The 14,379-nt window shown below is 48.5% G+C and overlaps 1 protein-coding gene and 1 long non-coding RNA gene across 2 annotated transcripts in view; both read left to right on the forward strand.

Annotated features, from left to right (window-relative positions):
* DPF3 (double PHD fingers 3) overlaps positions 1-10,364 on the forward strand; it is a 277,263-nt gene extending 266,899 nt beyond the window's left edge. The window contains exons 10-11 of the mRNA XM_084792130.1: positions 5,767-5,848; positions 6,325-10,364. Of these exons, the coding sequence (XP_084648256.1) occupies positions 5,767-5,848; positions 6,325-6,395 (153 nt within the window). The 3' untranslated portion in view covers positions 6,396-10,364. The remainder of the gene's footprint in view (positions 1-5,766; positions 5,849-6,324) is intronic.
* Positions 10,365-10,504: 140 nt separating this feature from the next.
* On the forward strand, positions 10,505-14,170 carry LOC311603738. Its single transcript, XR_014781229.1, has 2 exons — positions 10,505-14,032; positions 14,109-14,170. It is a non-coding gene; the product is annotated as an uncharacterized lncRNA (long non-coding RNA).
* The last annotated feature ends 209 nt before the right edge of the window (positions 14,171-14,379 follow it).

Raw genomic sequence — 14,379 nt, forward strand, 5'->3', positions numbered from 1 at the left:
AATACCATTCCCCTGCCTACCAAGCTTACATAGACCTTTGGGGGAACATTACCCATCTTCAGATCTAGCAAGGACCTAGAAACAATGAGGACACCCCACACCCAGAGACTGGTTCTTAAGCGTATTCCCTAGTAAAAAGAGCCAGAGATCTTTGGAGAAATGACTGGTGCCAGGGTTGGGTACTAACTACACAGAACACACCTGAAATTTCTTGTGATGACAAAAAGTATGGCTGAGCTAAAAAAAAAAAAAAGTGACAAAGTATGTCTAAAGGACAAAGAAACCAACCTGAAGGATTATTTAATGACAGAATCTAGGAACAGCTGAGAAAGGAAATGATAATACGGTTGGCTTGTAATATAAAGAATAACACAAATATCTTTTTTTATAATGTGAAGTTGAAAGATTTATGAAGGGAGGAAGAGAGGGAGGGAGGGAGAAATGGAGGGAGGAAGGAAGAAAGGAAGGGAAGAAGAGAAGGAGAGAGGGATAAGAAGACAGTATTACTTCCTTAGAGTAGAATTCCAATGAATAACACATAGGGAGAAATCATAGGTAAGCCCACAGTTAGTCAAGAACCATTAAGTTATTTTTAAAAGTATAGAGAGTGAAAGTATACAAAACAGGGTATTTGCATGAACTCAAAATATGTACTCAATTACATTTTACCAAAGGAAAATTAGTAACTTCACTGATGGTCACCACCTTAGCTATATGATGATATTACAAGTAACCAGACATAACAAGCTCCAGTGACACCCTGATGTGATGCAGTGAGAAGGGCAGGGTGTGACGCCAGTGGTATTCCTGTCAAAAAATGTGTGCATACCTTAGTCTTCATATAGGGAAATATCCAGCCCAAACATCCAATGATATTTATAAAGTCCCCCAGCCACATGCTTCAAAAGTGTCACATGAGCACATAAACAGCCTTCCTAATGCCTGTGTGTGCCTACAAAGGCTCCCCTCAGCCTCAATCAGGGAAGCCTCTGCTTCCAATGGACAGAGAAGAATGCAGAGTCATGGCGGTACAAGATGCTGAGAACAAAGGATAGTTGAGGTCTTAGCCCTAGATGAAACATTGGCGCCACCCTCTTCAGGCTCAAGGAACATCATGAAAGAGGGGGTGAAAAGAATGTTAGCACCAAAGATGGAAGAAGGGCTCTGGCATGCCATCTTCTAAGCGGGACATGGCCATGGAGGCCATGAACTCATTGCAGCTGTGTACAGGCCCTGGGTCTACACAAGCCAGACCTTCCTAGCAGTCAGCTACAGACGGAAAGGGCTCTACCCCTGCTGCACTGTTGGCAGCTAACAGATAATGAGATCCGTGGGGAATGGGGTGGGGTGGGGGATGGCATAAAATCCAGTTTTGTACTGCCTGATGAGCCTACCAGCCTCCAATGGATCTTTCCAAACCTAGGGTCCCAGTTAAATTCTGTGGGACACACACACATACACAAAACAAAGTTATGAGTATGGGAGAAAGATTTGTAAGGTAGAATGGGGTTTACAGGGTTGGGGAAAAAAATAAGAGAGGTTATGGGGAACCTAACCAGAATACATTATAAGCAGGTGTGAAATCATCAACGAATATAATTTACCAATTAAAAAGCGTCAAGGTAATGAAAGAACGTGTGGAAATGTCACAGATAGAGGGACACAAAGAAAAGATAAGTAAACCCATGGATGTAGCTCTACCTCGCAGAGTCTTTACCTAGCACACACGGAGCCTGAGTTCTGTCTTTAGTACGGTGTAAACTAGTTGTGGAAACTCTCACCAAGTAATCCTAGCACTTGGAGGTGGTGGAGGAGGGTCAAGAGTCCAAGGTTGTCCTTGGCTGCATAGTGACATCGAGGCAATCCTGGGCTGCATGAAACCATGTTCCTCAAAATACAAATGAAGAAAGCTCAGTGAACGAAGGCACTTGCCTCCAAGCCCGAGGACCGGGGCTTAGTCTCTGGGACGCACATGGTGGAAAGAGAAAACGGACTCTTGTCAAGTTGTCCTCTGAGTTCTACACGTACCCCACCCTACCAATAAATAAGTAAAAGAAAAAGCAAACAAAAAAAAATCCTCAACAAATTCAAGCCTTTTCCATATACCAGTTAATAACCATTTACCAATGGCAATCTCCTGCTCTGTAATTCTGCCGTGCAGTGTAAGATGCGACTATTTGGAAAAGCTGAACAGAGGATACAGAAACTATCATTTCTGCAACTTTTCTCTAAGTCTAAAGCGGTATCAAAATAAATAAAAGCGTCCAATTTCCCTAACATCTTCCAAAGGGACTAGGCTTTAAAAGCACTATCTTTTTTAACTGAAGGACTTACATACATTTTTTTTCCCCATCCATTGCAGTTAGAATTCACTTTGGCCCACGGGAACAGGCGGGCTGGAAGCTAAGCCCTTTTGACACGACCCTGAGAGCTTTTGATAGCTTCCTTGCTTTTGTACAAAGGAAGATGTCTATACACTTCATGCGCTAGTATAAACCCAGCAGCCCCTCCTCCCTTACCCCCCCCCCCAACAAAGACTGTGGAGCTGGAGAGGCTAATTTTTCACAGTGTTTGTCATCATTTCAGAGCATTTTTAATGGCAGAGATAGAACATATTTTTGTTTATTTAAAAGATAAAATATGCCATTTATTTATTCAAATACTTCTAGATTACGTCCAGAACTAATTTTGTGGTTTTTCTATCAGTTTATTGATCTCATGCTTATGCCTTCCTTCTGTCATGTAAAACATTTTGCTTCTCAATGAATACCATCACCACCACACATCTGATACACGTACAACTCGCTATCTCCAATAACAAGTTCCAATATTATCGTCAATAGTATAATTGCATAATATACACACACTCACATTTGGCTCTTATTGTTAAGAGCATGTGTTAGGTGGGTACCCTGGAGCTAGAGGCAGGAGGATCATGCGTTTGAAGTCAGACTGGGCTACATAGCAAGACTCTGAATCAAATGAAGATCTAAATAAAAAAAGATAAGTAGTCGCCCCAAATAGTTTCTATTTGTAGTTGTGTCACTAGCTAGAGATACAATTATATTCACTGATGGGAGATCTGCTTTCAAGGATATAATAAGATCTTGTTTTATGACTATATAAAATAGTTCTACTACATCAAATCTGGAAAGAGTAGTGTGTGTTCAAGAAAAATCTAGCTTCCGTTTTCTGTTTCCAAACTTAACTTTCTTCTTTGCTTACATATGGCCACTTAAAAATGATAAAGTTTGTCTTTACATTATGTTTGAATGTAAGCATGTGTGCTGTAGATTGCCTCCATAACCAAATGGTAAGAGACAGGTATGCTTTCTCCACTCTGATTGCTTTTTCCCTGACCATCCCAGAAGTTATTCCATGGCGATTTACAGCTGAAGCCTTCATTCTCATGGTTTCATGGTTTGTTGTTAGTTTTATTCAGCTCATCTCTTATTGCCTGGTGCTTGGGTTGATTCTAGACACTGGTCTTACTGAGAGTGCTAATACAGGGCCTTCGTGGGAGTCCATGGATGAATAGGGTGGTTGCTGGGACAGTGAGGAGTCTCTTACGAGGTCTCCTATAGATCGCGGAATGAGATTCCCATCCCACTGGCACTGTAGCCACCAGTGGATCCAGCTTCTTGGATGTGGGAGTTGGAATTCCTTTAAATTTGTATTTTTTTTCATGGTCATTAGCATGAACAAACATTGTCCTGAAAAGTTAGATGGGAGAGAAGGGATGGCGGCGCTAGACAACTAACTACATCGGACAAATGTATTCGCACCCTCTAACACTTGAATTCTTTTGGGGGGCGGGGGAGTCCAGTCTAAGGTAGTCTTCTTTTTTATAGCCTTGTGTTAATGCTATAGTAGGGTAGTGATGTCTTTAGGACATCACGTGTACCACGTCTCTTCACACCACAACCAAATCCCATAGTTCCTCGGCTCCCTTTGGCTTTGACGTCATGGCGTGCCTTCTGGGAGTCAAGCTGGTATGCTGCTTTCCACCCTCTTCCCTGACTGGGCTTCTTTTGCTCTCTTCGCTCTCCGCTGTCCCTTAATGCTGATGTTGTGAAAAGGTGTTCTTGGCTTTCCTTGGGGCCTTTGATCTTCCAGAGACTGCAGTGAAAGCCACGGGTTCACTCTATTTTCAGAAATATACATTTTGTCAAAATATACTTTCTACCCGCACATAAAATTGTGCATATTATTTCATGGGCAGCCCTCCGTGAACACCATTTCATGGTGTCTGCTGTCATTCACTCTGGACGTCCTCTCCTAGGACCTCCACTTGCTGACCAGTCCATCACCAGTGACTTCTGAATCCATAGTTTAAGCCCAGGCAGACCTCTGTCCTGATCTCCAGCCTCTGGTCCAACCCTCCCTGGTGACCTTGGATCTATAGCGGGGCCTCTCCTCTTTCTCCAACCCCCATGGCCACTTTCCTGCCCATGTCCACTATGTCATAACCTGGGCAACCACACCAAGCAGTGACTGTTTCCTCATTGCACTGCCACAGCCATCCTTCAGGCTGTCATCATCCTTCGCCTGTGTGACTGTCCTCTATCTCTTGAATCAACCAATCTCTTGCTTCCCCCTCAGCTCCAGCCTCCAACCAAGGTGTGTGTGTGTGTGTGTGTGTGTGTGTGTGTGTGTGTGTGTGTGTGTGTTTCTTTCTTTCCTTCTTTCTTGGTTTTCTGAGGCAGGGCTTCTCTGTCTAGCCCTGGCTGTCCTGGACTCACTTTGTAAATCAGGCTGGCCTCGAACTCACAGCGATCCACCTGCCTCTGTCTCCCAAGTGCTGGGATTAAAGGTGTGTGCCACCAGCTGAGGATGCTTTTCTTAAAACTTACATTTACATCCTAAAGGAGTTCTGAGAATGCCATGGATACCACCACCAAGTACAGCTGTTGCCCATTGCACTGATGGAAGAGTAAAAATTCAACTCATGTATTAAGTCATTGCTGTGGTGGTGTTGGTGTTGGTGTTGGGGGCGGCGGCGGCAGTGAAATCCATAATGTTGTTACTGGCCATGGGAGTGGAGGATAAGGAATCTCTGTGAGCTTGAGTGTAAGGTAGCTGTCAGGGGAGACTTCTAAGATAAACGAATTGAGAAGAGTCCTGTACTGGGCTGGTTTTGTGTGTCAGCTTGACACACAAGCTAGAGTCATCAGAAAGAAAGGAGCCTCGGTTGAAGAAATGCCTCCATGAGACCCAGCTGTAAGGCATTTTCTCAATTAGTAATCAAAGGGGAAGGGCCCAGGCCATGGTGGGTGGGGTCATCCCTGGGCTGATGCTCCTGGGTTCTGTAGCAAAGAAAGCAGGCTGGGCAAGCCATGCAGAGAAGACCAGTAAACAGCCCCCTCCATGGCCTCAGCTCAGCTCCTGCCTCCAGGTTCCAGCCCTGCTTGAGTTCCTGTCCTGACTTCCTCCACTGATGGACTAACTATGATCCGGAAGTGTGAGCCAAATAAACCCTTTCCTCTGCAATTTGCTTTTTAGCCATGGTGTTTCGTCACAGCAATAGAAACCCTGAGTAAGGCAAGCCCTAAGGTAGTGAAGGATTTGCGTAAGTGAGGCGCAGAGGGTGAATTTCGGGTGTCAATAGAGTATAAGCCATATTTAAGGAACAGTGAGGACCACAAATGGGGCCTGGTGAGTTAATCTTTGGAAATAAGAGGAATAAGTTGGGGAAGACACTGTCCTCGAGTAACTAACTGCATCTCTCTCCTTCCCCCCTCCCCCAATCCCTTCGGTATCTGCCAGGACCAGCTACTCTTCTGCGATGACTGTGACCGTGGCTATCACATGTACTGTTTAAATCCCCCAGTGGCTGAGCCCCCTGAAGGTAATGGTGATGAACTCAGCAATAACCACACAGCTTACCACACCTACCTTTTAATTCACCCCTTATTACGGTGCAGGCCTCGCGCTAAGGGGCTTTTCGCGTTTTGTCTCATTGAACCATCACAACCCAATGAGGTAGGTACGACTGCTAGTAAAGGACCCGTAAGGAAACTGAGGCACAGTGTAATAAGATGAAATGTGTGGCTGTGACAGTGGGGGAGGTGTGAGTACAGGTTCCTAAGGCTGGCTAAGACGTGAGTGCGGTAAAGGGTGAGGCTCTTCCTAACACTTCCTCTGCTATCTCTGAGCATGCGCAGCCCACTGACCAATGGGCTTCGCATGTCTTCAGGCCTGAGACTTGGTCTCTGAGTTATGAAAGCCAGAGGGAAATTGGAGTTATCAGATGTTAAAGTGATGATGCTCAGGGCCCAGGAGTTGGGAGGAGTACTGCTAATACTGCTTTTTTGTTTCTTACAGGAAGCTGGAGCTGCCATTTGTGCTGGGAGCTGCTCAAAGAGAAAGCATCAGCCTTTGGCTGCCAGGCCTAGGCCTCCAGGTCACAGAATGTGACATGCCACTGGAGAGGCTGAACTGGAGCCCAGATGTGAATAGTTCCCGAAGGGCGTGGACATGTGGATCCAAGAGAGCAAGGTCTCTACTCACCTCCCGCCCTGCCTGTGACCTCCTGCCCCACACGTGGTACTTCAGCCAGCACGTCCTAGTCTCTCCCAAGAGGGCACGTGTTACTTTTGAAGAGCAATCCAGCCCCAGCCCTGAGGAACCTTCCTCACGTTCACCCTCACAATCATCCTTCTCACCGCTTCCCACTTTAGAGGAAGCCATTTAGTGACCGCTCATCAATCACCCGTGTGTTGTTTGGTTTCAAGAACTTTCCTCACAGCCTTCTCACTTGCAGCTTGGGCTCTGCAGCCTAAACTCTCACAGAGGAACAAAGCTCTGTGGTGAAGTTGTCACTTATGGCAAGCCTTGCTGGAAATTTCTGTGTTTGGAGGCCATCGTGAAAGGTGAAACTTGGAAAGCTTCCTTGCTCTCTGCTAAGAAGAGGAGGTGTAGTTTTTGAGCCTCAGCAGTGGCATCCGCAGCCAGAATGGTCTTGAGAGGGCCTAAGGGATGAGAGGGAAAATTGGGGCCCCACTCTAACCATATGCCAGTATTTTCTGTTCATCAAGAAACTTTGCAAGGGGCTAAGTGGTTCCTTGCTTGACCTTCAGAACCGTGGTGCCCTTGGAGTGAGACAAATCACAGCCTATGAACACAGAAAAGTACTGAGGCGCCTGCCTCCCAGTGGAATTGAGTATTAAGGCCTGGCTCAGTTTCTGTGGGTGGGACTTAAGCACCAGAGAGCTGGGCAAAGGCTTCCCAATTCCGTGGTGCAGTATTGGATAGAAGAGACTGTAGCTTTGAGAAACCCTTCAGTATTGCTCTACCATGAATTTCTTTTTCTGGGCAATTTCTTCCTTCCATGTAGTATGTATGTTTGCCAGTGACTACTGAAATGTGACTGGAAATATTAGACTGAAGGAGAGATGATCATTACTTAGCCAGATCATTGGGCACGGTGATCACTTGTGACTTGGTGGCAATGACTCAGAACCTTCATTTGCTCTCGTACCCTAAGCTCCCCAATGTGAGACGGACTCTTGCTCGATGAAACAAGAAAGTTTCTAGAAGAAAGAAGCCTGGATTCCCAGAAGAACTCTGTGTGTCGGAAGACAAGCCTTGAGGGCTGGAGTGGGTTGGGCTGTCTTTGAATCACAGCAACAGTGTGATAACTGACATGTTTCTGGGGGAAAAAAACCCACCATTTGCCCAAAGGGCAGGTCTCCGTGAGCAGGACCCTTGCGCATGCTCGGCTTCCCTGAAATCAGCTCCATCTCTGTGGTCCAGCAGCTTGCAACAAAGGCCTGGGTTATTTTTAGTCTTCAGCGCCTGAAGAAGCCCCTGGAGACCTGGGCTGGCTGGGCCCCTCTGCCCAGCTGCAGCACTGCTTCTGCCACTCCACAGGAGCCGTCCTCCCCCTGGCTAATTGCTCTTGGCACGTGGACCCAGGGCACTCTGGCATGGAGCCAAGTGGTGCGAGCTCTCTCCCTCCCCCCCCCAACTCCTTTGCCGAGTGACCTGTGACAGGAGAGTGGGGGGTCACTCTCCTGCAGGCCTTGTGGCCTCTGAGCAAGTTACATGCATACAAAATGATCTCATTTAAAGGGCCCCTGTCCAGACAGCATTTCTCTCTTCCTCACAAGCTCTCTTCTTCCTCCTGCTGGTTGCTGTGCCTGTGTGGATTCTAAAGGCCCAGGAAGGTCTGAAGGGATGGCCCATCTCCACAGAGTGGCACATCTTCCTACACAACCTAAAGCAGAATATTTTCAAAGGCTAATTACTTCCTTGGGGATTCATATTAAATTGATTTTAGGGGGGAGAAAAGCCCAAGTGTTCTGGGATGCTACACTGGCTCAAAAGTGGAAAAAAAATGAGTCCAAACCCCCAAAACAGTGGCTCTGAGACTTGACAGGCCCCCTTCTGGAGCGAGCATGAGTCCATTCGCTGCAGCAGTGCAGATTTTCTATATCCAGCCATGCTTGTGCCTACTCAAGCTGAGGGGGGAACACACCTCCCTAGCCAAGTCAAGGTACCAGTCGGAACTTGGCACAGGGCTGGGCCTGCCCAGTGCTCTGAGTCTTATAAGGAAGTCTCCTGGGGTTCCTTCTGTTTCACCCAAGTCCTATAGAACAGGCTCGGACTTTCCGCTTTCGTTTGGTTATCCACACAGAGAGTGGGGAGAGCAGAGCAGTTTTGGGGATGCCCTGTCAGGGTGTGGTAGGTCAGGTCTCCAGAGCCACCTCCTCCTCTGTGGGAAAAAGGAGGCATCAGTGAGGTAAAATGTCTATCTTCTCTCTCAGCTCTGGAATGAGTGGCTATCATAGTGTCTCCCTCTACCCTTGAATAGTGTGTGACCCGTGCAAATCACAAGTCTTGATTTACCCATCTGTAAAACAGAAATGCTAACACTTGCTTTTTCTCTTCCACAGTGACACTGGGAGGGGCCCAGTATAATGTTATATAAACAACCAACCGCAGATCCCAGCCTATCTGTGGGAACTCCAAATACATTCTGAAGCTACCTTCTTGTGGATTCTAGCCAAAGCTAGAAGCCTTCTTGGGATTCCCCTTTTGATGGACGGAGGCTTACGTGTCAAGGGTCTGTGGTCAGGGTCCTTAAGCCAGAGCCTTGGCCATGGAGACCACGATTGGCCTTGAGTGGTGATGGGAGGTGCCCAGGGTCTGGAGACTGGAGGAGGAAGATACCATAAATGCAAGTGCATGTGTCAAAAAGAGACAGTCAGACAGACACACACACACACACACAACACACACACACACACACACACCATCAGTATGATTAGTCGACGATTAGCCACCTGGAGTGGGAGCCAACTTCTGTAGAGGGCACTGTGCACGTGTTCAAATGTAGCAGTCGCTTCCTAGCTGGTTAACTCTGTTCAAATGACTGTGCCTCTCTGAGCCTCACTGCCCACGGATGTGAGGTATGTGGCCTGTCTAGAAACCCAGCAGGGAGATTAGTGTAATGCTGATAAGTTTCATGGTGTGGGGTCTTGCTAAAAATAGGGCCTCCAGTCTATAGTAGCTGCTGTCATTCTGTGGAGAGGTCACTAAGGGGAGAGCATGATGCTGCTGAGTACCCCTCAAATCCCAGACAGGGTTATGCTGTTCTACCACGGCCCCCCCCCCCATCCTTATATGGTAACTGAAGACTGCCTGCTAGAAGATAAACTCATTACCTTTTAGACTTTTAGAGCCTTTGAGACTCTACCCAGCCTGTAGCAAATTCAGGATGGGTAACATCACCAGAGCGATGCTCCTGATAGGGAGCTGACATTCCTCCGCCCCACCCACACCCACACCCCTCAGAGCCAGAGGCAGAAGCCAGGTCCCAGGACTCTGCGGTTGCCTCAGCCCTAGATAAGAAGCCCAGGATGGCTGGAAAAAACAGCTGCTTCCCAAGTCTCAGCCTGAGAGGCCCTCCTGTGGAAAGTGAGGAGAGAGAGAGGGAGGGTGGGGGGATTCCTTTTGATCAGGGACGGTGAGGATTTTTTTCCTTTTCCTTCTGGGGCAAAGTTCAGGAAACCTATGTGGAAGAACAAGCACCTGTACTGCCAGACTGCAGCCGGCACACAAGAGGCCCAATGGTTTCCTTTCCCAGCCCACATGTGCAAGGCAGCCTTGCTCGGGCCTGTAGCCCAGGCAGGGTCCCGAGAACACCCTTGCCTGCCCTCTGCCACTGGGCTTAGGAATGCTGACTTGAGAGTGCTCCTCCTTCCTACTCAGTAATGTCCAGTCTTCGTCCTCCTTAGGGAGTTCCAAGTCAGGGTTCAAGGGAGAAGTTGGCTCTGGGGCCGTAGTCATGCCCACATTGCCACTGGAGGTTTGCGGATGCCAAGCCTGGCTCCAAGCAGGAGCAATATACTGGTGTCCCTTGTAAGAGGCCAGCATTCCTGAGCTGGAGGGGTGGTGGGGGAATGGGGGGGGGTCAGTGGGGAAACCAGGCAAAGTCTAATAAAGAGAAGAGAGGAGGAGGAGCCTTGAGGGGGGGTGAGAGCATACGGAAGAAGGGGGCTGTCGGGAGCTGTCAATTGAAGGCCAGAGTTAGCATGACAAGCTTTCCACCCCCACCCCCACCCCCACCCCCAACTCAGTCTTATGGTCCTAGAAAACAAATTGTTTGAAAAAGAGAAACAAAAGCCAAACCTTTGCCTAGCAGTGGATGATGAACCAGTTCTCCCTTCTCTGGGCCTCCCGGACTCTGGATCCATGTTGATTGAGGGGGCTATCTGAGGCAAGGAGGTGAGGAAGGACTGGTGCCCCTCACCCAGTGGAAGTAGGAAGGCCCCCCAGGCTCTGCCTGAGGCTCCATGAAGTTTCCCACCCCCCACAGATGACTGTCCTTGTAACATTTGGACAGAAACTTCTAAGAACCCCCCAACCCCCAGTCTAGATTGGCTAGGGCCAGGTAACAGATGGTGGCAGGGTAGACTTGATCTTAGGCTCCAGCCTTTGGCATGGGATCAGTTTCTGGCATTGTGGCTTTAGGGCTTAGGCCCATAGGTCCTGCCTCCAGTGGCTGGAGAATGAGGCAGGAAGGCCTGGCCAGCCTTTTCCCTACCACTAGGGAGAACAGGCAAAGCTCCTTGTCCTTCTCTGTCTGGTGCCCTTTTGGATCTTTCCAAGAGCTTTTATCTGTGTCTCAGCTGAGGAAGGGGGAGGCCCCCATTTTTTTTTTAATTTGCCCCAACTCCATAGATCTCCCCACTGTAACCCCAGACTGCACCAAATCTAATTTATCAGTAGTCGGAGGGCCTTTGTGTGAAGGGCTCCTTTGCTGGTCCCCAGCCGTCTCAGGGCTTGAGGCCTTTATGATGCTCTTCTAGAGGCCACAGCAGTCTGCCTTGAGTGTGGGGGCAGCGGGAGAGCTGGCTTGGTTCAGGGTCTTTGAGACCTGGAAATGTTTTTCTAAGGAGGCTGGAGACCCTCTGACTTTTGGAGGGACAGTGGGGTGGGGGGACTGGGAAGCTTGCTCTGAGGAGCAGGTCTGACTGAGGGAAGCAAGAGAGGAGGATGTGGTAATGGGCGGGCTGAGCATCACAGTAGGTGCGCCTGGGAAGGCTTGGCTGCAGAGAGAGGCCCGAAAGTAACAATTTCAGGAAGCCCTGAGGTGGGGAGGTAGGCTCCTGCGTGTAAGAAGGAAACTAGGAGTCAGGATTCTGAATAAGTGCTGCCTATGCCTCTTGACTGCTCAAAAGTGATCCTCGGCATTGATAAAGCTGTGAGGTGTGTCATAGGGCCAGGGGGTACAGTCTGTTACAGCCTCAGGTGGAGGGGCCAACAGCCTTGAGTGAGCAACACTCCATAGTTTCCCCATCTTTGGCCTCACCATGAACAGGGAGTGTTTGTGCTGATGGTGACATCACCCAGGGCAGGCAGAGGAAGGCAGGGATTGGGCTGGCAGGCAGCCAGAACCCGCTTCCATCCAGATACAATTACTAATAATGACCTCGATCCTGAAAGCAAATAAGATGGCCATTCAGGTCGGCACCAACTTGCTCTGGCAAATCAACACAACCCGGCCTTGGGAAGGGACCCTGGGGACAAGAGGTTCCTGTAGGAAATGGAGAGCTCCCGTGAGGCCCTGGGGGCTTTCTACCCCTCAGAAGATAGCTTTGAGAACGTCCAGCCTCTATTTTCACTCTCTGCATCTTGTTAGCTAGCCTTTGTCCATCTCTATTGTTGTATTAATATTATTAATATTGGTGGTGAGATCAGGGGTGTGTGTGTGTGTGTGTGTGTGTGTGTGTGTGTGTGTGTGTGTGTGTGCGCGTGCGTGCATGCCTGAAGAAAGCCATTGGTGTTGATCCAAGAGCAATGAGAGAGCCAGGAGCCACCAGTCAAGATGTATCCTAACTGTCTCTGAAGTTTTCTGCAGCCAGGGACTGCAGTGCCCAGTCTAAACAGCTATGGGGGGGTCCCACAGAGGACCCCTTGGCCCTCCCTATCTTGCCCCTCTCTCACCTGTGTCCCTTTGGGAGAAGTATTGAGGAGTTACTCAGGAGGCAGAGGCAGGTGGATCACTGAGAGTTCGAGGCCAGCCTGGTCTACAAAGTGAGTCCAAGATGGCCAAGGCTACACAGAGAAACCCTCTCTCAAAAAAAAAAAAAAAAAAAAAAAAAAAAAAAAAAAAAAAAGAAAAGAAAAGAAAAGAAAAAGAAAAAGCCTCACTTACGCTATCAAAAAATGGCGCAAAGGCTTCATGGCTGGAATTAGGCCCGGGCTTTTGTTGACTTTATTTTTCCTTCCGTGTTTACTCCCCACTGGGACGTTCATTCTCTTCCTCTCTTACCTGCTCCCTTCTTCGCACTTCCCCCTCCCTTCCCCCTAGCCATGCAAATGCTAAAGAATGCAGTGGTAGTTGGAAGATACGGTGGCATAAAAGAAAAATACACCCTTGTGCGTTTTCAACATGTAGTTGAAGGAGCCTAAAATTAAGGACTAGGAAAAAAAAAAAAAAAAGCAAACGGAACATGGCCAGATAATTTATGAGTGAAGCATGAAAACAGAACCTCAGCGGAGATGATGTGGAGCAGGTGGGTTGGGTAGGCAGGGAGCCCCAGCTTGCCAGCGTGTCAGGTCCACGGGGCATTCGGAGAAGCAGACAAACCGTGCTATTGCAATGAATGCTCAAGGGCTTAGGAGAGTGTGTGCTCTTCTGTCGGGCAAGGGAAAGGATGTCCATCCTAGCTGCCACTGGGTAGCTGCCATGCTGGTCCACCCTGGCCGCTTTTCCCCCGGAGGCAGATGAACACCACTCCGGCCTGCACTGGCTGAAGCACTTGACAGGCGGCTGGCTATGCGCAAAGCAATGTACTTGGTCTGCAGGGGCTGAAAGTGCAGCCTCACCCTGGCCCAGGGTGTAAATCTTAAAATATTCCAGGGAATTCTGTTAAGCATCCCACCACCTGGGAAGAACTGGGTTTTTGCATGTTAGTCCCTGTTTTGACCGTATATTCATATGATGCACAGGTGGAAATACCTAGGTATTTCCGTTATTTCTACCTTCTGGAAGTTGGGGTGAGCACAGTTGACCCGAGGCTCCTTGTTTTGATGTGCTGTCCCAAGCACTAGCTGCCATAGAAGGGACACATCCTTAGCTTAGAGATGCCATGGGAGGTTTTGTCTTTAGCGCTAGAATCAGGGAGATGGCGATAAAGCGGGGTACCTGGCTGAAGCATGTCAAACAGCCAGGGAATCCGAGATTGTGCTTCCAAAAGCTGTTTTTGCATTTCTGGAGTGGATGTCATGGTGATGTAATTGGCAGGGCATCAGCAGTAGCGAAAAGTAACTGGCATGAGAAAGTGGGAGCCTCACCCCTGGATTGAGTGGACACCCACTGAGACCCTACTGGTTCTAGGATCCGGCTGCTGTCACGGACTAGCTGGCCTGTGTGGATGCGGCCCAGTGTCTGGCATTTTTAGCACCCTTCCTCTGGCCAGAGGCTCTTCACATCCTAGCTCCGGCTTCATTGACTCCCACTTGTCAATAGTGCCAACACTGGGGACAAATAATTTCTTTTATCTCCCATTTCTCTGCACAGGTTTTAGCTTTTAGCTATTCCTCCAAAGAAGTCACACCAAGCTTTTTTTTTTTTTTTTTTTTTTTTTTTTTGCCAGCTAAATGCCCACCTTGAGGGAGGCTAGGCCTGCCTGCTTTAAAAAACAAAAACAAAACAAAAACCCAAAAAACCATTAGGTTTATATGTTGGTGGTCTCAGAGAAGGCTCCTCTGGATCCTTGGCGCACACAGCTCTCAGCGGGAGGGACTTGGGCGGGGGGTGGGGGGTGGGGGGTGGGGGGTGGTCCCCAGGGACAGCCCGAATGAAGCTTGGCTACGGATCTGGGTTTAAACTGCTAGAGAACAAGAAATGCGTCCTGGAGTCTGATC

This window comes from Acomys minous (genome assembly GCF_964271855.1).
Source record: "Acomys minous genome assembly, chromosome: 8".
Taxonomy (NCBI): domain Eukaryota; kingdom Metazoa; phylum Chordata; class Mammalia; order Rodentia; family Muridae; genus Acomys; species Acomys minous.